At 45.0% G+C, this 24219-nt stretch overlaps 1 protein-coding gene across 1 annotated transcript; it reads left to right on the plus strand.

The window, feature by feature from the left end:
• Positions 1-3362: 3362 nt before the first annotated feature.
• On the plus strand, positions 3363-24132 carry nyap2b (neuronal tyrosine-phosphorylated phosphoinositide-3-kinase adaptor 2b). Its single transcript, XM_034104858.2, has 7 exons — positions 3363-4267; positions 6519-6720; positions 11762-12072; positions 15621-16685; positions 19398-20786; positions 20884-20987; positions 21538-24132. The coding sequence occupies exons 2-7, from the start codon at positions 6542-6544 to the stop codon at positions 21823-21825; spliced, it is 3336 nt and encodes a 1111-aa protein (XP_033960749.1). The 5' UTR covers positions 3363-4267; positions 6519-6541; the 3' UTR covers positions 21826-24132.
• The last annotated feature ends 87 nt before the right edge of the window (positions 24133-24219 follow it).

The raw sequence follows: 24219 nt of genomic DNA on the forward strand, positions 1-24219 counted from the left end.
TACAGCAGTGGATCAATACCACATCATTACATGCATGATTGAACCAAGTACCAGCCATGTGCTGCAGGGCCCATTGGTTTGCATTTGTAAACATTCAATTATTGTGACACTGGCCAACTACATGAACTGGAAAGGTGATATTGCTCTGCCAAAAACGTATAAAACTGATTGACTATGCGCACTGGCTTGTCATTAACTGAATGAAGGATATAATATTAAAGCAGAACAACAATTAAGTGTTGGAATCAGCACCCATTTTAAGATGAGCAAGGATACAATTAATATGTATAGTTGAGACAGCCAAATTGGAGCAAATATCCAACGTGCCACTGCCAATACCAAACATATGTTGCCTTATGGGAGAGCCTCGCTTCGAAGTTCTGGTATTGCATATACAGTATACTCACAGGTAGCCATTAGTCTACTGCAGCTCACATTATCGTATCAAATGTTTAAGATCAAGCGGTTTAATCTAACAAGCTGTTAACTAAACAAATAAAATACAACAGCTAAACAACATCTGGGGATGAAATCACACCAGCCACAAAGCCAAATCTGCTTTCTTTCACTTGATCAGCTTCGCCTTCATTTACATCTCAATGACATACCTGTATAGTTTTGTGACTGTGACAGGCAGGCAGGCAGGCAGGCAGGCAGGCAGGCAGGCAGGCAGGCAGGCAGGCAGGCAGGCAGGCAGGCAGGCAGGCAGGCAGGCAGGCAGGCAGGCAGGCAGGCAGGCAGGCAGGCAGGCAGGCAGGCAGGCAGGCAGGCAGGCAGGCAGGCAGGCAGGCAGGCAGGCAGGCAGGCAGGCAGGCAGGCAGGCAGGCAGGCAGGCAGGCAGGCAGGCAGGCAGGCAGGCAGGCAGGCAGGCAGGCAGGCAGGCAGGCAGGCAGGCAGGCAGGCAGGCAGGCAGGCAGGCAGGCAGGCAGGCAGGCAGGCAGGCAGGCAGGCAGGCAGGCAGGCAGGCAGGCAGGCAGGCAGGCAGGCAGGCAGGCAGGCAGGCAGGCAGGCAGGCAGGCAGGCAGGCAGGCAGGCAGGCAGGCAGGCAGGCAGGCAGGCAGGCAGGCAGGCAGGCAGGCAGGCAGGCAGGCAGGCAGGCAGGCAGGCAGGCAGGCAGGCAGGCAGGCAGGCAGGCAGGCAGGCAGGCAGGCAGGCAGGCAGGCAGGCAGGCAGGCAGGCAGGCAGGCAGGCAGGCAGGCAGGCAGGCAGGCAGGCAGGCAGGCAGGCAGGCAGGCAGGCAGGCAGGCAGGCAGGCAGGCAGGCAGGCAGGCAGGCAGGCAGGCAGGCAGGCAGGCAGGCAGGCAGGCAGGCAGGCAGGCAGGCAGGCAGGCAGGCAGGCAGGCAGGCAGGCAGGCAGGCAGGCAGGCAGGCAGGCAGGCAGGCAGGCAGGCAGGCAGGCAGGCAGGCAGGCAGGCAGGCAGGCAGGCAGGCAGGCAGGCAGGCAGGCAGGCAGGCAGAGTATTAAAAGCTTCCTCTGTCGTAGTTCCAGCTAGAGTAGGTGTCACCAGGATCACTTTTTGGCATTATGACACTAGCATAGACTCAAAAGTAAAAAACAATCCCAGTGTTGCTGTGGTGGCTGGTAACAATGATTTCATTATCAAACTACATTTGCAAATGAATTTGAATACAGTCAAATATTCTTCCACTAATGTATGCAGGCAGTTTGGATGTCTTACTCTTTGTATGCAAGTCTTTTGTGTCTGTAAGCGTGTGTGAAGTGCAAAGTTGCAGCCATCGTATCTTATTTCACCCCCTATTGTGTCGCATAGGGAGCATCCTCCACTGTTCACAAAACAAAGTACTGTTGTGCACATAGGTGGAAACATTTGTTTAACCCGTTCACCCCTGAGATTTCCTCACTTTCTGTGTTCATTGAACGGAATGGGATCTAAATACTTCTGCAGAGCCTGTACACATGGGCGTTATACTGAGGTCAAACTGGGGCCCTTGTGTATGTGCATGAGCGCGTGTGCTGAGTTGGTGTGGATGAAGTGACTTGCTTTGTGCGTGACCAGTCGACCACATCCCTCACAATAGGCAGAAAAAGGGGGTGAGTACCTTTTGACAGAGCTTTTCATCTCAATAACAATTGTCTATTTATGGCATGTGGCACGCTGTTATGAGAGGAGTGTTTGAACTCGGTGCAGAGGAATGCTGTCGAATTTCATCCCGTTTTACCTTTCAGATCCTCACTCCAAAACAACTGCCTCCTTTAATGATCATATGCAGTCCAGCACAGCGGTTCATCCCGAGCCCTGCTGAACTCAGTATTGCGCTTTTTGACTCCCCCTCCCCTCGCTTTATTTTGATTGAACACTGTCCCATTCTCTCTTTTACACTGACCATAAGTGAACTGTTTTTGGTGCTACCAACCTTTTCCCCCCAGCATCCTATTTCCCCCCCCCCCCCCCCCCCCCCCTTCATAGTGCGAGACAGAACCAGCGATATAGGGAGGGAGGGGGGAAAGTGAGGGGGGAGAAGAGGAGGGGTTAAGAGAAATGGAGGGAAGGGTTGATGAAAACAACAGATCTCTGCTCCCTAATCCTTTTGTGTCGACGGTGTTAATCCCCCCCCCCCCCCCCCCCACCGACCAACACCGCTCACCCTCTCTCAACCCCTGCTTCTGCCGCATGTACCAGGCGCACCACCACATAAACAAACGACAGCCCTCATGAAACCCGTCCCCCAGACAGTCAAGCAGAAGTGCACGGCAGCCGCAGCAGCCCCCCCCCCCCCCCCCCCCCCCAAGACGAACACGCAACTCAGAATCAACTCTGTCCCTGTTTTCATCCTGTTCATCTTTGCAGCCACTGGGAGCGAGTCTATTCCTGATTGCGTGCTGTGTTTATCTGTGCAAACATATGTTAAGGTTGCATCAGCATGGCATCGTGTGTATCAGAATTTGCAAAGTTTTGTTTGAATATTGTTTTGCTTTCATGCATTTGTTAGTTTTTTCTGTACATACTTGTGATCAATGCACTGGACAGCAACACGGTGTATTCACGGCAAGTGTTTTTGTGTCGCGATGTTGTTTACGAGCTTTTAGAGAGAGGGGGGAGGGAGGGATTGGGGTGTCTGGGAGGGGTAGCGCAGTGGTTGCCGGGGAAAGAGGAGGTTGTATCTAATGAGGTCACACCCTGGCAACCCGGTGACTCCTCCCACTCAACCCCCCTTCTCTACCTCCACCATCTCTCCATTTCGCCCTCTCTGAATGTGCCCACCCACTCAACCCCCCCCCCCCCCCCCCTCCTCACCCTTTGACAGAGAGCGCTCTCCGTGGTGCTGAAAGCAGAAAAACACATTCAGGCAGGCTCCAGTTAGAGTGCAGCTGCAAAGGGAAAACATGCGAGGCACACGAGGCAAAGACTAAATAAACGACTAACTGGAGAAAGAGATTAGGGAGAGAGTGCTTATCAAGATGAGTTGAAAAAACACAGCAGGAGAATTAGGAGTGTAGCAAAAGGAAGGAGAGAGGGAGAGAGACTGACGCTCTCGCAGTAGGTGGCTACAGTAGGCAGTGGGCGTGTTCTTGTTGTTGTGATCTATAGTTGGGAAGCCCGGTGTCATCTGCTTAAGCACAGAGCGACTCTACAGCCCTGTGTGGACGACCAGGGCTGAGGGAGCCGGCAGGGGATGCCATCACTGGAAACTCACTCTGCTTTACCGCCGTCTAAACCTTCAGGGCACCGTGGATGAGGACTCCTTTCACCTGCATGACACTCTGAGACATTTTATGCATTTGGACATATTCAAGCAGAAGGAGAGACATTCTGGGAAAGAAGAAAGACTGTGAGCGCCTGGCGTGCATCTGCAAGAGGACTTTGATGTGTGAGAGTGTTTGAGAGTGCCAGTGTGCATTTGTGTCATGCTTGCGGTCGCGGGTGCGGTCTGTTGCTACGCTGCATCTTCCTTCTGTCTCTAGCATGTGCAGATGTGTGGAGAAGTGACGCTGGCACCGGGTTAGGAGTTTGACTCCATCTGGACTGGAGGGGTCACATCTCCCTTTCTGCCCAGGGAAGGGAGTATTGGGCTGGGCACCCAATGTCCCCACTCCCCTCTAGCACCAGCCTTATCCTGGATCGTATGGACTCCTTCTAGCAAGTCAAACAGTTGGACTATACGATGGATGGAAGTCTATGTGGATTTAAGTGGAATAGTGCATTGGTTATGCAGCATAGTTCAGAGTTCACTAGCATGCACTGGACTCATCAGGAGAAGACAGAAGACAAGTTGGTCAACAAACCAGCAGGGACACAGCTCCATTGTAAGTATGCATCATGACACTTGATTTCACACAACATTGACCCATAAACCCACAAAGATATATGCAAATGCTGATACTGCACCCAATGCATCATCCTAATGCATGCAAATGTTATTGTTTCTTTCCTCACATCCACATACAAATCGCCAAAAAACAAGGAGTGACGCACCTGTGTGTGTGTCTACCGTTTACAGGTGAACCTGGTCCACTGTGCTGCACTGATGTGTGTGTCTGTGTGTGCATGAGCGCCCACGCTCGCTGTCACCAGACTATTGGCCTTGTAATCTTTTTGACATTGTGTCACTAGAATATCCATGCTGCCCTTCTCCCGTGACATGGTTGCCTGGAAACAGAAACGGTGTGCCACTTTCATTTACTTAAAGCAAAGTGCACCTCTGTGTTTCAACTGTTGCAGCCCATTTCAGCGGGGGCTAATGGAGAGACAAGAGAGGAGATAGGAAAAAAAGAAAATGCATAATGCCAAGGGGAAATGGATAGGAAAATAAAGCTCTGTTGAAAAAAACGGTTGCTGAATTGACAGGTTTTGTAGAGATTAGCAAACAAGAATAGAATTTGACATCGATGAGTTACGGGAGGACAATCCAATGTGAACGGCTTGGTTGGTCAAAACAGTGTGATAAACAAGCTGATTCCAGCGCAGAGTGCGGCTGCAGGCTTATAGGGATTAGGCAGGCAGGCTTAATTCAGCTCAAACACTGTTTAAACGGTGCCTTCCTACTGCTGCACCCTTAACACATCCAACTGGTGCACCTTGTTTCTCTTCAGAAAGCAAGATGTGTTTCCTTTGTACGGCTCCAGATGTCTGGCTGTGACTGTGCACCAGTGATTAGACCTGATATTCATGGTGGAAACAACATCTTCACCACTTGACAGCATGATGGTGTGCCCTAGTTTGAACTCTGCTCCAAGATGTTGACTCCATCTGTTCTGTTGGCTCTTATCAGCCCTCTACTCGTGCCTGTAAAAAGAGTACGCTAAGGTGCGTGGAGAATAGGTGGAAGGGAGTGGACGATAAACCCACTGACCTACAGTAGGCACCATGCTGGACTTGATAGACAGACACAAGTTAGAGGGATGCTGAGGATGCCTAGACAATGGCCAGTCTCTTAGTTGGTCCTTCGATCTCCATCTGGCAAGCACCCCGACCCCCCCCCTTGTTGCCCTTGCCTCCCTACACACAAACATACATACAGTTATCATAAGCCCCCTCCCCACTCACACTCAGCGCCTCTCACACGTAAACAAGCATGAGTCTTAGGCTGATCTGAAAACATTGACCTACATAAAAGCATGCACTGTCTTCCAACACTAGCCTCTCCAAAATCACATTTGGCCGTTGCACATAGCATATACTGTGTTCATGCAGCTGCACAGGTTTTTAGGCAGATGTACACACATGAGCACTGAAGCATATCATATGCTGCACCATGTTGTGTTTGGAAATGTATTCACAATTAGGTTGTATACACTGGATGTATCATGGAAGAGACTTTTCCTCACAGAAGCATCCACGCGCTCTCTTATGACAATGATGCTGTCAGTAATAGTCTTTTTACGGAATCAAAAGGCAGCAAGGCAAAAATTAGAGGAGACTAATTTTAGATCTTAAACGCTGGATCAAGGATGATATCCGCATATGCAAAACCACGCATCTAGTAAGAGTGGTTTGTTAAATCTGTGTGTTGGTCCCTGGAGTGCTGTATTTTCACATCTGAGCCCAGCACATATTGCATCTGCAGAAGATGAAAGCCCATGTTCAGTTTTCATTCAGACAGCCAATCATTTCAGCCAGGAAATGTGCGAACACAACTGAGAAAATGAACAGCCGCTACTGATCCACAGCCAATAAGGAGACTGAAACCCAAGGTTAGGAGTAAATCTGGCTAGATAGTGTGTGCATGTGCATGTAGGTTGTTGTGTGTGGGTGTTTGTTTGTATGTAAACAACCCTGAAGGGAAAACATTTACTCTGGACAGATATTGGAAGTCTATGAATCCTGATGAACTCCACAAGCATCGTCACACAAAATTGTTTATATATTTGTTGCTGGTGATGAAATCTTGCTCCATAGATTTTCATCTCACAAAGACTGACTTGAAAAATGAAGACATAACAATATGCCTATTTTGCATTGTGCCCATATGATGCACGTGTGGTTCTGTAGTATGTTGTGTTTCTATCTCTTTAAGGCAAGCGATTCACACTAACATTTTCTTTATGTCTCTATCAGAATGCTGTGGAAACACTTGAAGAATGATGAGCTCCAAAGAGGAGGAAACTCTCCGTTTTTTCCAGTATGTTGAGGAGAATGGGCTGAGAGCCTACAACGGCCTAGTGGCTCAGAACTTGGACCACGCCAGGAATGAGAAAAATCGGACATTCCTGCAGGAGAAAAACGACAAGAAGAGAAAACAGGAGGAAGCCATAAGGAGGTAGGAAGAACACAAACAAATAAAGTGCTTCACAAAACGAAAAACAGACTCTTTGGCAACATCTCATAAAGAAGACATACATTACATGCAATCTTGCTACAGCTCACTAAAGGGATTCTGCTCTCTAAAGGCGAGCATGTCACCAGGTTCACTTCAGGAAGATGTTGTAAGGAATTAGGACAAGCGGCCTGAGGGTCCCTTTGGCAATGGCAGGTTGCTATTTGTTGGGGGTTGCCAATGTGGACTGGTGCACCCCATGATCTGTAGAGGATAATTAATTTTCCCTTTTAGACTTATTTAGGACTTGTCCTTGGATGGAGGTCATCGCTGCTCCATTTTTAGTATGGAGAGCGTTTACAATGAACTCGACTGGGCTGCGACAGACAGTGGATTCGCTTTCAGAGACATCCAGTTATACAGCTGTTGCCGTATAACTCAAGTATAACAACATTTTCCAAAACTGTAGAACGTTTTATCTTGTTGTTGTAACACCCCTTAGAGTTTGAGAAGATGAGTCACTTGTGCCGCTGCACCCTGTTTCACATGGTGTGAAGAGTAAGCAGTTTCCGATGTGCCACTGTGCGCAGCAACAACACTTTGGGGCATCCCGAAACATGTGCGAATAAGAAGCACGCACTCTCAACGTGACTAGCATGTGGATGTGACGTGCTTGTGTTGTGGGGTAGAATAGGGCACACAGTCACAGAGTAATAGGGATGACAATGGGACATTAGAGAGGGCTTTGGAATGTGTTTGTGCAAAGGCATGGATATCTGTGTTGCTTTGTTCTCCCCCCAAAGTCTGAGAGCATAAACACCACAAACACTCCGTTTTTATTGGTCAAAAATGATTTGAGCTTTAAGAGCAGCAACATAATTTATACAGCTGTGATTTATTTTCTTGCAATACTATTACATTATATAAGTTTCAGGACTGATAAGTTTATCTTTTGCAGATCAAAAAATAATATCAATTTGAATCTGTGTTTTTCCTAGTAAGGCGTAGATTACTCTTAAGTAGCACAACTTTTTTAAATTTTTAAATATGAAATCAATCAAGAGCACCCAAGTAGTAGAAAAAACGTTTCTCCCCTTTGCGATAAAACAAAAGGGCGATAGAAAATGCTTTCCAATCTTGTCATAGTATGTAAATATCAGCTGAGATAGATCAGATACAGTACAAAGTGTTTTAGCAGCTGGGAGATTTAGTTTTGCATTGAATGCTTACATTGATGTGGCCAGATGGTTCTCTTCAACTGATTTATTCACTTTGAACCTTGTCACATTTATGTCAAGGGGTCCTGCGATTCAAAATGAACTGTTTATCCGCCGCCCTTGTGTGCATTGCACATGCATACTGTATATCCCTAGCAAAACTGACCTAAAGTTGAACTGCAAACCAACAGAACGTGTTCTAAAAAGCAATCGAAAACATATCCTGCACTGACTTGTATCACTTAAAAACAGAATGTCCCTGCTTCCATTGTCTTCAGCCGTCTGATGCAGGCCTGCAAAGGAGTTTACTGAATGGGACAGGCTGGGCGACGCCTGAGGAAAATGGCATCTACTGTCCTGCTATCCTTCCACTGTCTCTCAGCTGTTGCCAAAGCTAAAATATTAATACACAGTCACTGGAGGAATAGTCTAAAAAATAACTGGATTTTTCATGAGGCCTATACAGTAAGTAGGTCAATGAGATGACCCATTTGTACAGTAACTGAATGAGAGTGAGAGGGAGTGTGAGGATTCATAGTATAGAATGGGAAGGATGAAACCCTCTTTAATGTTCTCGCATGCAGAGCACACAGCACACAGTGAAATGTGTTCTCTGCTTTTAACCCATCCTAGTACCAGGAGTCTAGTACTAGGAGCAGTGGGCAGCTATTGTACAGTGCCGGGGGAGCAATGGGAGTGGGGGGGGGGGTTGTCCGGTGCCTTGCTCAAGGGCACCACGGCAGGGCCCTGGAGGTGAACTGGGACCTCTCCAAGTAGCAGTCCACACTCCATATTTAGGTCTGTTTGGGGACTTGAACTGGACAATGTGTGTGCATGCTTGCAAGTGTGTGTGTGCAAGCACGTGCTTGTGTACACGTGCATGCATGGGCATGAGCATAGGGAAATGAGCGAGAAAGGTAGGAAAGAGCAAATGGCCTCTGTGATTGTTTGAGGGCAAAAGAGCTTGTTAAAGCAAATGTGTTTAAGAGGGGGGGAATAGAAAAAAAAAGAAACAGATTAAGTGCGAGCCCAGTTTCAGGAGATGTGTTCTGCCTGGTGACAGCTGGAACAGCCATAGGCCAATCAGATCAGCACGTTAGGTTTGAGTGAGGCGGGCCTTCCTGCCTGCTGCTATCTCCTGCCTGCTGCTATTTCTTTTATTGTATTTCATATGAAGAACTCATTCACAAACCCACACACACACACACACACACACACACACACACACACACACACACACACACACACACACACACACAGACAGACAGACAGACAGACAGACAGACAGACAGACAGACAGACAGACAGACAGACAGACAGACAGACAGACAGACAGACAGACAGACAGACAGACAGACAGACAGACAGACAGACAGACATACACAAACAAATTCCAACAAATTTGATTAAACGTGCCAGTGCATCCACAACACAAACACAACCTCCACTTAAATTTACTTATATTTACATATGCTTGCAAATTTCAAACGACTGCTTTTGTTCTCTTTGCCCTTTGTGAGGACATGCATAAACAGATAGACGTTCTGTCAATCGTTTTCCCCTTCAGAATCTCCTTTACTGTTTATTTGTCTGTGTTGTTGTTTTTCCTGTTGCATGGTGTGACAGGGAGAGAGCCAGAGCTGCCCGACGACAAGTCAGCTCCAACTGGTCCAAATGCACCTGTGGTCTGTCCTCTAGCCAATCACTGGGCAAATATACTATAAATAATCCAGTCACCACTACTCCAGTCACACCCACCCACCAACACACACAGTCCATGTATATGAGTGTGCACGCAGACATTCACAGCAAATGCACAGTCAAAACATACTGTATGAAAAGGTTGACGCTTGTGGCTGAATGGCTTGAAATATTTAAGACTATTTTCAGTGACATTTTTTCAACTTATTTGTTATTTGGCAAAAACATTTGCAATATGTTATAGAGACTGATCCAACCATTAAAAATGACAAAACAAATATGTTTTGCTATGACATTACCTTGTGTCATAACTTTTTTTAAAACAATTTTTCTTCCTGTTCTGCTTCCATATCTTCAAGAATCATTAGCTGTTGGTCTTTTGTTTGTTACACTACATTTCCCCAATTCCTAGTAATACCATTAATGCTAGCTAATAGCACATTTTAATCAAATATCTATCACTACTATCACACTTTATCCAGAGGGATTGCAGAGAAAGGAATACGCACTCTTCTATCCCAGTATTTGTCGAAGCATACAATTTCCCAAACCAAAAGTATGTGCTGTCATATCCTTAGTCATGTTGAGCTGGTTCCAAATTATTAATTCAAGCGTATACTTTTAATGAATCCATATTTATATTGAGTTCCTTGTATCATTTCTTTGTTTTCCATTGTATTTTGAATTGAATATGAATTAACTTCTTCTCTGTCTTTCACTAATGCTTCAAAATCGGACTTGCCCCTACAATAAACCAATCTCAGCTGTTGTGTACTGCTAAGACATATTCACCCTAAAGTACATATTTGGGTAGCTGGAGGTTTTATAACTATAGGTATTGTGTTCCCTCTGAAATGTTAGCCCCAGCATGGTTGCTATATCTTGTATACAGAATACGCCTTAATAACCACTAAACATGTGATTTGGTGTTTACTTTATACACATGTGTTTTATGTAATATACCACAGGCAATGCGGCTCTACTGTTTGCAGCAGTGACATTCCTCTCGTATCCCCACTCTCATCCTTTAACAATGACAGTGATGTAGTTATGATGTGCACGTGTGCTTTATTATTAATGTGCGGCAGTGGCTGGTTTTGTGTCTGGTTTCTATGGGTACCATGTTGCTAGGCAAAGTTAAGCCCCTGAGCAATGAACCCACCCCACCAAGCACCTTCTGTTCAGCAGCTGGCCAGGAGGGAGTCAGAGTCAGCAAAGTCACACACTGAGGGGTCATAAACAACCGCATGCATTCAAAGACTCACACAAGTCAGGGATTTGTGAAGCCACACATTAAAATGCATCTCATTTCATGCCAACATTTAAATCTCAGACAAAAAGCCTAATCGTGACTCCGGTATGATAATAAATAAATAAAGTGCAGAGATCAAGTCTGTATAGATTGCATACTTGTCATGTCTATTGTACAAATAATTTCCCCTGAAAAAGTCCGATCTTCAGCTTGTTTACTCTGCAATACACACACGTTCGTACACACAGCCCTTCTCTCCCCTATTACCACACAACACTCAGACATCATTAACGCTCCATTCAGGCCAATCATCCATTTATAGAGATTGATTGTGTACAGACGGGGGGACGTCCATGGTGTCAATTATGTGTGTGTGTGTGTGTGTGTGTGTGTGTGTGTGTGTGTGTGTGTGTGTGTGTGTGTGTGTGTGTGTGTGTGTGTGTGTGTGTGTGTGTGTGTGTGTGTGTGTGTGTGTGTGTGTGTGTGTGTGTGTGTGTGCGTGAGCAGCCCTAAACTCAAATCAATGCTTTGCCCTGCCCTGAAATAAACCCTGCTTCCAGTGGCACTAACATGCCTGTTATTGTTAACTTAGCACACACACACACACACCACGAAGACTCTGTATGTCAGGCTGTGTTACTTTTGCTGTCTGCTGACAAGAACAGCTTCCAGGGGATGATGTGTCAAGACTAATGCCTCTTTTTTCCGCCCCAATGATACAATATAATAAAGTTATTGAATACATTTTAGATTGTTTCACTCTTTTGCATCAGATGCCATGTTTTTATTATTTATCTATAATAACATATTTATCTTCTCTTGTCCCTTTATCTCTCCTCCCCTCCCTCTCACTCTCTCTTGCTCTCCATTTCAGGACAGGTGAGGACATTGCAACTGAAGGCAAGCACTTATGTATGGGCTCTATTACCATGCCGGACCCCCAGGAACGCATGCCCCACCCGCATGCCCTCGCCTGTGGGCAGGGCTTCTCCGTGCGCTCCCAGTCCCTCCACTCTGTCGGCGGTGGGAACAGTGGGGGCGGAGGAGACGAGGAGGTAGGGAGCCCGACCTCTAGGAAGCAGCCCCCACCCAAGCCCAGGAGGGACCCGGCCACCAAGCTGAGCATGTCGTCTGAGGCGGTGGACCACAGTCCCACGTCCACCTGCCACGGGGAGCGATGTGACGGTGAGTGGTGGTGGCACTTCACACCAAACAGCTGCGCTATATATAGCTGCTCTCTGCAGTGCCCTCCTCAACAGTTTCTCCTACAATGACATGACATCTAGCTATTCAATGCATACTTCACTCCAAGTACCATTGAGGCAAATTCATGTTAAAAAAGAGCTTTAAGTACAGTTAAACCACAGTTACCACGTTTAAGATGCACTACACAACAATTAGGATGTCATAGTCTGCTTGTAAAGGAATGCTCAAATGATTAAGACAAGATTTGGACTGCACCACGCTGATTAGCCTCAGTTTGCCTGTTGTGTGAGGGAAAACCCTTCGGTAACATGTGTGAATGACGGTGGACAATGAGCATATATTACACAATAATTAGGAACACAGGCCAGATCAATTGTGACTGCGAAAATCTATAAAGAAAGGTTGGAAGGTTATGGATTTGTTTTTGTTTTACTTTTTTACCGCAGGTTGTTCATGTGCCACACAGATAAATCAGATAGTATTACATTCAGAGTCCTTTACTAACATGTTAAAGCCGGAGTGAAAGTATCATCACAGCATGATGCATATGACTGGATAATTTCTTGTGCTGCTAGAAACCTCTGGGCTTCGGGGAATATAGTCTCACACATCATTTGTTGTGTTGTGTAAACTGCACTCTAAGGTCATGGTATATTCAGCTTAGAGTCTTTTGAAGAGTTATAGTAGATGGCAGATGTTAAAGAAGCAAAAAAAGGGAGTGTTGTCAAGAAACAATGTTGATGTTAGAAACCAGGTGCTCTTCAAGTCTATGAAAATGATGACTGTCCAGCTCACCTTAAATCAAAGTCCATGTTATTGGTTGGCGGTCTGAACAGCATCTGAGGCACTAACCCTAACCGTTTTGATATATAGATAACCAACGTCTGTGGACTCAACAAGTTGTCATCAGGCTAACATTTGAAACATTTTAAAAAGGTACAAATGTTGCCATATCTATGTGGATTTGACTACCAGTAGTTATATATCCACTAAGTAGTGTACTCATAAGGTCTCCCTAGGCTTTTAATATTGTCCTAGTTTCTCTGGCTGAGTGTAATGTCCTAAAAAAAATGCATATAGTTTTGTGTATTAGGTTGAAGTTCCAGTAGCTTCGCTCCTTGAACTACAGGCTACTCCTGGCTACAGGAGGGTATTAATCACAGAGCCAGTTCTCACAGCTGTTATCAGTGCACTACATAAGTCACACATCCCGACAGATGCAAGCCTCATTTAAAAATGTCTTACTTTAATATTAAATATGACAAGGCAAATTACCAATAAAAACACATTTCCTTCTAGATAAATCTAGCGAGGCCAACATTTAGATGTGCCTTGATTGAGATTGAGTGGGAGCACCCTGCAGCAATTGCACTCAATATTTTCAAACAAAATAATCAAACACAATATGCCTGTTTGGCCATGGATGAAAGGAGGGTATAATTATTGTACATCAGCTCCATGTAAGAAAAGCTTTAATGAATAGGACCAGAATTAATTGAGCAAAAGTAATGTTTCACTCGAGCCACACAAACAATCACTGGCTGAGCGAATACACACAGCTAAACCATTTTAAAGAGGAAATGCACATGTGCTGATCACAAAGAAAACTAACATGCATTGCCAAATGAAACTGATGTTTCCTATAATAATAGTATTTGAGGTAGGTGCTGAGCAAAACGATTTAGAGGTTGAGGGGAAGCTTTGACTCCATTTCACTTAGGATGCTTCGTTGCCAACGTGATGTTAAGGGAGTCGCCCAGCCTGGCTCAGATTGGTGGGGATCTCTCTATGTGCACACAGATCTTCCTGGGCACCACGGCAACCATCCCACAGAAACAAGACCCCCTGCAGCACAGCCAATCACAGAATCACTGAGCAGCTCGAGCCAATGGGGCTCTAGAGATGCTGAAGTCTGAAGCTTAGCAGCCAATCAGAGTGAGAGTGTGGGGGTGTCCCTGGCTGAGGGGAGGGTTGCGTGCTCTGTAGCTGGCGCTGTAGCGGGAAGGGGAGGAGCCTGTCCGAGTAGAATTCATTCAGGAGGAGCGATTGACCTAGATTATTTTTCCCCAGGAGGAGAGGGAGGGGAGGGGGGTTTGCGGGTAAACACATCCGCTGCAGGGGGAGGGGGATAAGAGGGAGCAATAGAGAGAGGAGAGGAGACCGGGAGTAAGAGATGTATGGACGGATTCATCATTAGTGCTCAAACAGATCTCAAAATCCAACACATTTATAAGTGAAATAATGCACATGGTAGATCAAAAGAGGAACGCACACACTCACACAAAAAAGGGAGCGAGGGTAAACAAAGGGAGAGAGAGTACACAAAATGAAAGTATCATGTCAGTCCAATTAAACACATGCCAGAACACATGTGGATTTTCAAATAACACCCTATCAATCGTCATAAAGTACATTGTTAAAAAATTACCTGTTGTTTGATCGATTTTAAATTCAAATTAGAATCATCAACATCCACTTGGATTTTTGTTAAACCAACTGAATTTTCTTGAATTCACACATGGCTATCCTTTTCTAGTTATGTTCTCAATTTAAATTAAAAAAAACTCTCAATATAACAGTCTAGCTATTTATCTATATCCGTCTATCAAATGTCGTGCAAATCAAAATACAAACACCTACAGATAGATTCCTCTTCGGGAAAGATTGACTTTATAATTTGCGCATTATAAAATGTGTACATGCTTGTCCTAATTTCCCTCTCTGAATGTACAGGCATGTGCAGTGTATGCGTGCTTGTATGCATGTAGGGATGGATGCGTGTGAGTCATACAGTTACAGGAAGTATGCATGTGTCTTGGCCATCTGGCATTTGAATTATTAAAGGTGTAAAATGTGCAGTTTTTGGATTTCAGACATGGTCCAGCTCTTAACTACACTTATCTCTCCCTGCCTATCAGAGAATGGGACTCTCCCATCAAGATATCTCAGTGTCTGACCTAGAAATGCTCTGTGAACATCCCAGTAGTAAGAGTTCTTGTGCTGTGAGTAAACTAGCATTAGGACCGCATTGTAGTATCTAGTCAACGTGAAAACTGTACCATAGCCTCACTGCACCACATCCAAAGAGATTTACACTGCAATAGTACGTCACCACTATCAGAAAGAAGTTTCACAGTGTGTGTGACCCAGATACTATACTCACATACTGCTCCACTGCCGTATATGTGACCTAGAAATATGCATATGCCTAAACTATTACCACAAATCTGACTCAAGATATTGCTCTCAGCTATACACGTTGACCTACATCTGACCAACAAAACTTGGTGTTGGCCGTATATTAATGATAATGACTCACTCAACGATTCTTGCAAAGATAAGAAGAAGGGTTTTTATCACATTGAGTATTGCGATGTGTAGGAAAGCTGTGCAAACCCCCTCAAACAACAACAACATATCAGTCAGAGCTACACAAATCATACAATGTACTTTCTGTTGTCCGGTATTACCAATATGATTGTTTCCAGTGGATGTGGGTTTGAACCTTCTTTCTCTCTATCCTTCAGGAGCTCAAGGATGCAGTGAGGACTGCAGGCGGATGCCTCCACCCAAACCTAAGAGGAACCCCAACACGCAACTGAGCGTTTCCTTCGATGAGTCCTTCATCAAGAGCCACGGTGGGGTTTGCAGAGCCCTCCACCACGTCACCTCCCCTTATGAACTCAGCCAATCGCCTCCGCAGAGTGACGAGAGCCCTACAGACGACTGCGAAGATGAACCTGTCTACATAGAGATGGGTGGTGTTGATGTCGGAACACGAGAACCCCTGAAGAGTGAGGACGAGGAGCCGGGAGAGTCTGTGTACGAGGAGATGAAGTACCCAGTTCTTGATGATATGGAGTACCGCACTGACCCTGTGGGATGCCGCTCCGCGTGCCCCACCCCGGCCCCCTATGACCCTGAACCTCTCAGTCGCTGCTCGACACCTCGAAACATTCCACTCTGTGATATTCCTGCACCCTTTCCCAATTTGCTCACCCATCGGCCTCCTTTGCTGGTGTTCCCACCGGCGCCGGCTCAGTGCTCGCCTAACTCAGACGAGTCCCCCCTCACCCCTCTAGATGTAAACAAATTGCCAATGATGGACAACCAATCCTACAGTAAATCTCCAACATCATCCAGCGAGAAACCTTCCTCTGCTCACCTCCGCAGGGAGCTCACCGCCACCCCGACCCTCACCGTCTCTGGCCGCTCTTCTGCGCCTCCTCTTCCCTGTACCCTCTACAAATCCTCCTCCTCATCCTCCTATCAGCGCAGCCACTCTGCTTGCCCATCACCGGTCAGCATGGGCCGCTGTCTCACCCCTCTCAGCCTCATGCGTACACCTCCCTTCGATGCTCCGATGCCATTCCCCGGGGGGCTGCCGCGGAGCGCCTCGGCCACCCCTCACGGCAAAGGCTCCCCACCTCAGGACGGTGGGGGCCGCCTCCATGGCTCTATGCAGAATGTGTCGACAGGGCGATCACGGACCCCCACCAGCCCACTGGACGAACTTACCAACCTGTTCACAACTGGGAGGAACATGCTGAAGAAAAACGCCAGTGGCAGGAAGTCTAAAGAGCCTGGAGAGAGTGAGTCATTTCACACATTTGTGTCCTCAATTTGGGGCTTAGTGAAGCAAAGGGCACAAACACAAGCTCATATTTATTTATGTCTCTTTGATTCCTGAAGAGTGTAGACAACTGCATCTCCTTTCCTAAATCTTACCCTGTATGGATGTATCCTCATTTCATAAGAGAGAAGCTTAGTTAGGAGACTTCATGCAACCCTACAACACTAGAGAGAAGCTGCAGTCTCACAATAACAGGGACAGCCAATAGTTTGGCTTTATTAAACCCAGAAAAGTAGTCTTGAGTTCCCTTGTTCGTGTAATGTAGCCATGTTTTGGCTTCACAAATTCAACGCTGCTAAATTAGGGGGCTATGCAGAGAATGCACCCTTTCTACTGTACCATGTATGATGTTTGTGGCGCTCTTTAATCTAGGCCCGGCCAGCGAGCCAAGTCTGATACAGATCGTATGATTTAATCTGAGGGGATTAGAGCCTAAAGCGGACAGCAGGTCCCTCAAACCTACTCATGGCATTAGGCCATCAGGCAGAATTACTTTTAAATATGTAAACATCATATTTAAATACCACTAGCCGATGCCATGCTGCACTCAAGAGTTTGCAAAAAGGTATGCAACTTTAAAGGCAAACATTATTTGCTCATAATGATGAGGGCAAAAGTTGTCGATATGTTACAAAGGTGTAAAAACACCAAATCAGTTGTTGTGTTCGTATTATCTATGGCGCCCTATGGTGAGTCTGGTGCCAGCAGCATAATCAAGCAGTCACACATTTAATTTGTCATTCTCATGCATTATACAACCATTATTTTATTAGTATAAAAAAAGCCATGTTAAGCCTGAATGATTAACTACAGCCATTATGCCAAACTAAATAAGCAAGAGGGGATTTCATTAATGCATGGAGTGTAGTTCATGTAGAGGTATGTCATGCATTATTTGAAAAGGGTCACTAATAAATTAAAATAGAGCATCTGATGATTTGAGTGAATAAAATAACCATAGTTGGCATATAGCTGAGCTGTAGTGTGACATACTTTACAAAATGTAACATAAACCCTTCATCAAATGCTCATAAACAGAAATGATTAAAGCCCATTTTGTACATAAATCATAAGTACTACAAAGAGTCCACGCATCCGTCCTTACTCAACGCTCGTAGCAACTCGAACATAGCAACAGTGGAAGAAGGAGAAATCCCTGTTTCTTATTTGCAGATTCCCTCCCCATGGGTAATGCAGCCAATCACAGCTCAGGGCATGCCGGTCTACAGTGAAACTGAGCAATGAGCTCCTGATGGGAATAGCTACGGCTCTGAACTCAAATCTCCACCTGATCAGAGAATTTTAGATTCTCTTTTCTGTCCAATCAACACACACTCCTCTCATGATTGAGCCAATCAGGAAGCTGTGGCTGCTGTGCAGATGGGGATGGTAGAAGCTTTGACAATTTATGATTTCTTGCTCTTTTGAAGTCATATGATAAATACATCTTATAGTTAGTGTGACAACTGGTGCACATTTGCTGTTTAATCTCTCGATTATACTAGATCTTTCCAATTACTGGCTCACATGAAATTATGGTTATATGGTCAAGGGGTGCATTCAGGCACTAGGAAGTGACCAGTGAAACCTTTAACAGTATTTTGTTCTCTAGCCCCATTTGGATTGTAAACAGGTTACATATGCTTTCTATGTATCAAGGGTGGGATGTGCCGACACGTCTTTCTGTTTTTTTCATCCCAACACCTGTGTACAAGCGCCACATGGGGCTAAAGGACTGACAGGTTGTGTGTGTGGCTCTGTGACTGGCTGCAATCACACTCAGTGTAATGAGCACACACACCTAACACAATATATGGAGGTTGATTTTTTTTTTCTCACTATCCGAGGCGATAAAGGCAGCAACAGCTAGTGACCCAATTACCAACTGGTTGATCGCAACACTCTCTCTCATACTGTACACACATGCATGCACACATGTATGACACATAACTTGACAAGGGATGGACATGATAAGGAATGCCTATATGCATGCTACTTATGTTAAAGCCCATATAGAAACCATAAGCATAGTCTACATGCAAATCAACCATGCACATACATTTTTTTATTTGCGCAGTGATGATCTATAATACCTTTAGTGTGCCTTGAATCAGTGACATACATACAGTTACAGTGTTTATTGTTGTATGTACTCTATAGACAACAGACAAAACAGATTTGGATGGTAATAAAAACATCATGTGGCACATGTTAATGTTTAAGAATATATGTTGTATTGTTAACAAAGGTTATTTTATGGTAGATTTTAGGGTAAAACAAAAGCTACAGTGAAAAAATAAGAAACATTTGTTATTTTAGCTTATTGAACTGCAAAAAGTGTGTGTGATAGTGTGAATTAATATATACCACGACAAATACAGTTCTAATGCCTGTTAGCGCACATATTGAATCATCTAACTCCAGTGATTTACTACCACTGCCTCAGTGAGTAGTGAGTGACACCTAGAGGACAAATGATGGTAGTGCAGAAATTGAAACAAAAACACAGCATTATTTTGTATTTCTTTGTACTATTGACTATTTATATTTAAGCAATCCATTACATTTATTTATTTTTAATGCATAATTAACTACGGAAGAATAAGCTTGAATGTCACAATCAACTCAATGCTTGTTTTCTTCTAAACTATTTGTCCTTGTTGTTTTACAGCTGAGTCCAAAAGCAAATCTCACAGCGAGTCCAAGCGAGAGGGCAAGGAGCGCCACAGCCACAGCAAGGAGTCCAAACGAGAGTCCAAGGATCGCCACAGCAAAGAGTCTTCTCACCGGAAAGACCGGGAAAAAGACAGAGACAAAGACCGGGACAAAGACAGAGATAAAGAAAGACAAAAAGACAGTGACAAAGACAGAGATAAAGACAGACGAAAAGACAAAGACAGAGATAAAGACAGACAGAAAGACAGAGACAAAGACAGACAAAAAGACAGAGACAAAGACAGACAAAAAGACAGAGACAAAGAAAGAGACAGAGGGAGCAGCAATGCAGAGCCCCTTCCCCCCAGACGCAACAGTAAAGACCGTACGTATAGCGGTTCAGAGGCGACATCGGGCCGCAGGGACAGCAGGGACCAGGGCTGCAGCAGTGTGGAGCCCATCCCTCTGATAAGAAGGGACTCCAAGGACCGAGGGCTCAGCAATGGTGACCTAATGTTGAGGAGAGACAGTAAAGATCGGGGTGGGGGACACGCGATGGAGTCTTTGATGAGACAGGACAGCAAGGACAGACTGCTCGATCAGCCCCCTGAGCTGTTACCAAAACAAGAGAGCAAGGAAAGGTCAAGAAACGGTGTGGACGGTAGACATGAAAGCAGAGAGAGACTGCTGGATCAGCCGCCTGAGCTCTTACCACGACAGGATAGCAAAGAGAGAGACAGGAACGGGGTGGACTCAAAGCATGAAAGCAGAGACAAGCCACCTGAGCTTCTCCCTCGACAAGAGATCAAAGACAGAGCTAGAACTGCAGCAGAATATAGGCATGAAAGCAAAGACCACCGTCCTGATTTGTTACCTCCACAGGAATTCAAAGAGAGAGCAAGAAATGAAATTGAACATAGACATGAAGGTAGAATAGATCAGCCGCCTGAGATCCTACCCCGACAAGAAACATCCAGAAGCAGCAACAGCAAGGACAGGGTTGGATTCCCCTCTGAAGCTAAGCATGATGGGAGAGATCGGAGCTGCCACAACGGGGGAGATCTCCCCCCTCCTCTTCTGCCCAGGCAGGACAGTAAGGATCTGAGCAGAACTGGTCTGGAAGTGAGACGGGACAGCAAAGACAGAAGTCCAAATGGCTCAGAGCAGCATCATTACGATGTCAAAAGGAGCCCTTCTGCTAAGGGACAGTGTGACGGTAAAGAGCGAGGACACAGATCAGATGGCACGCCCAGACGAGAGAACAGATCAAACTACAGCACGGACCAATCAAAAGCACAAGAGGGGAACGGCAGCACAATGTCAGGGCAGCACTCATCCACAACGACACCTACTCACCACGGGAGACCCTCTGGTAGCCCACCAATGCCCACAGGAACAGGAAATGGTGAGGGTTAAAACATCATATTCATAAAATAACGTCAAATTTATCATAACATTTTTATTAAATATGACCAAATGTGTAATTCTCCCTCCCTATGCAGATCTGAAAGCAGTACCTAAGTATTGCCGCTCACCTTCTATGCCTGCTAACCCCTCCCCAATGGGAACTCCACAGAGGAAAGCAGCAGAGGCACATCAGAGTCAGGTATGCAGATTTGATTGTTTTTATTTACTTGTATTTTGTGGCCTTGAACAGGCCCTGAAAATGTTTTCCCTCAATCAGTCCTATAGTATATGAACACACAAGTTAATACAGTTGGCCAATTCTCCATATTTCTGTATTTCTTATTTTCTCTGTGTTATCATGTCCTTGTGTGCACCAAACAGGATTTAGCTACATTTAAATCAAAGCAGCGCCTTTGGTTTGTTTGACCACATTGTTCAGAGCTTGATTCCCGCTTTTTGATATGTCATGCACATATATATCCCTATATATATGTCATGCATTTCATATCCCTTCTCCCAATGTTACACTGTACTCCGGTCAAAAGGAAAAAGGCCCTAACAAATTAACCCATAGAAAAGAACCACCATATCTGATCAAACTACTAAAAACAAATAGTATATTAAGCTTTTCATTGTGTTTTTAGTCATGAATTACGAAAAACCGCCTTTTTTAGGAGGTTTAAATTGTGCAACTAACTTTGAGGTCAAGCTGTATTTGCTTTACTTGATACATTTTCTCTGCCCATCAGATGCCCCAGATGCCGTGGATCTGTGGAGACAGCACCATGCTAGAGCAGATTGAGAGGAAACGCACCCTCTGCATGGAGATCCGCTCCAAACAACACCCACACCTGCAGAGATCTCTGGAGAGGCCTCCTCCTGCGGACAGGAGCGAGGACAAGCCCCAGGAGAAGAGTCAGTGCAAGCAGCAAAATGCATCTGTCCCCCCAGGCTGGGGGAAGAGCAGCGGGGCCAAGAAGATCCGTCCTCCCCCTTACCCCACACAGAAAACCGTATTCTGGGACACAGCCATCTGACAGTAACACTCAGACCTCCCTGCCACACAACCCCTATTACCCTCTTTCCCCTGGGCTGTGCTGACTCTTCAGGGGCGTCAGGACAGCCAATAAGAGCACCCGGGGTGAGACTCGCTGATGTCAAAGGACAATGGTGGTTACCATAGCAATATTTCTGCTCGTTCAGGTTGTCATGTTTTCTTATCATCACTGGTGATATTTGCTATTTTTCTATTTCCTGTGACTGGATTCTTGTAATATAATTAGTAGAATAGATATTTGATGAATAGATATTTTCTAAATGAGATGGGGATTAAAAAAGCATCTTAAATTATGTAAGTAGATGTAGATGCAATCTAATGTTTGTTTTTTGTTATTTTTGTTTTGGTTATTTTACATTTGAAAGCATAATCTATCAATACTTGTACTGTAGTAGCATAATTTTCTTATGCCCAACTCTTTCTTTAGTGCTCCAAAGCACAAAACTGAATGGACTATTCAACTCTGTCTATATATACTTTACATTTTCACTGTTGTATTGTAAGTTGAGGAGTTAACGTCAACGTGCTTTAGATGCCAGCGCCCTCCATGCCTGGTGCAGTACACTTTGTTCTAGAATGTACAACAGTTGGTCCTAGAACAGAAACAGGAAACTTTGTGTGCTTCAGTTTGTATATTACAGTAAGAAGCTGTGTAGTCACTATACATCAGAGCCTTTCAAAGCGGTTGAATCATTTTATAAAAAAACCTGTTGGCTGGCATGTTGTAGAGGACAGATAAAGTGCTGTTTTTCTAAGATACGCTATGATGGTGGGTTGGGGAGGTAGCAAATTAGAACATACATTATTAACAGTATAATTTCCGAAACCAGCCAAAGCCTGTTAAAGCGAGATATTGGTGTGGTTGCACTTTGGACGGTTGTTTTCTTATAAAAGGGTTTGGGGCAATAGCTGGCTAGTACTAGCGCCCTTTACTTTGCCATGCACACTGCGAGCACCATGACACAGTGTAAATACTTGATGCCAACGACCAGCCCAGTACAATCAACACCTGAGCTTTTAGAACAGTTCTTCATTTTACTGCAGATTATAATAGCCATATGCACTTGCTTAATAAATAACTTTCAAGATTATGCTTATATATATATTTTTGAAAATGTTAACGATAGCTGTGCCATGTTAAGTTTTTAATTTATTGGCTGGGAGTGACACGCAGTCATCTGTGATTGGTTGTCTCTGACAATATTCCCAATTCAATTGGCTGGCAACCATTTTAGAGATCGAGTCGTTTAAGGACCTATAACATGGCAACAGCTCTACCCAGTCAAGCAGACAGGGGTTGCACACCGGCCTACAAATCGTTGAGGCTTTGTAAAAAACGAAATACAATCTGCACTACCCATCATATTCCATCACATTTAATCAGGCTGATAACATACATTTCCCTCTCCCCCTGTTCTCTCCCTCTACCTCAACCTCCTACTTACATCACCCAAATTGGTTCTTGTTAGCACATTAAATGCAATGTCGACATTGCCAAAATAGTGTGGGTTTGACAAATGAGCTAGCCCTCAGAGTGCAAGTGCAGTACCCCGTCACTGGTGCGAATCAAAGCTGAAGAGGTCTCTCTGTGTTGTACCTGTATGTGAGTGTGAGTGAGTGAGTGAGTGAGTGAGTGAGTGAGTGAGTGAGTGAGTGAGTGAGTGAGTGAGTGAGTGAGTGAGTGAGTGAGTGAGTGAGTGAGTGAGTGAGTGAGTGAGTGAGTGAGTGTGTGTGTGTGTGTGTGTGTGTGTGTGTGTGTGTGTGTGTGTGTGTGTGTGTGTGTGTGTGTGTGTGTGTGTGTGTGTGTGTGTGTGTGTGTGTGTGTGTGTGTGTGTGTGTGTGTGTGTGTGTGTGTGTGTGTGTGTGTGTGTGACTGGCTGCAATCACACACACCTAACACAATATATGGAGGTTGATTTTTTTCACAATATATGGACGTCCATGGTATCATTATGTATGTGTGTGTGAGAGAGAGGGAGAGAGCTGTTTGTGTCTGTGTGCCAAGCTACACTGTATGCAAGTTGAATCTTTAAAAATGATTGTTTTAAGACATTCACTTTGCCCCATCCATGATGTTGGTGGGTGGAGGTTGGAAATGTAATAATGATGATGTACAATCTTTTTGTGTGTATAAACGTGCACTGTGAAAAGGTAGAGAGAGCACCGCACTGTCAGAGTCCTCTGTCTTATTGCACTGAGTGTTCTCTTGTTTTACGTAATAAAAAAGAAAAAGAAAAACATGTTTGAGGAAAAAAGTACTGTATTCTGATTGTCACTTGGGTTCTGTTGAGAGAAATAAATAAATATGAACTTGAAACCCGCTATGGAAATCTGTTTCCTGTTAAAATTATTCATTTTATTCCATCTTGGGACT

The sequence above is a fragment of the Pseudochaenichthys georgianus genome, chromosome 17, assembly GCF_902827115.2.
Source record: "Pseudochaenichthys georgianus chromosome 17, fPseGeo1.2, whole genome shotgun sequence".
Lineage (NCBI taxonomy): Eukaryota > Metazoa > Chordata > Actinopteri > Perciformes > Channichthyidae > Pseudochaenichthys > Pseudochaenichthys georgianus.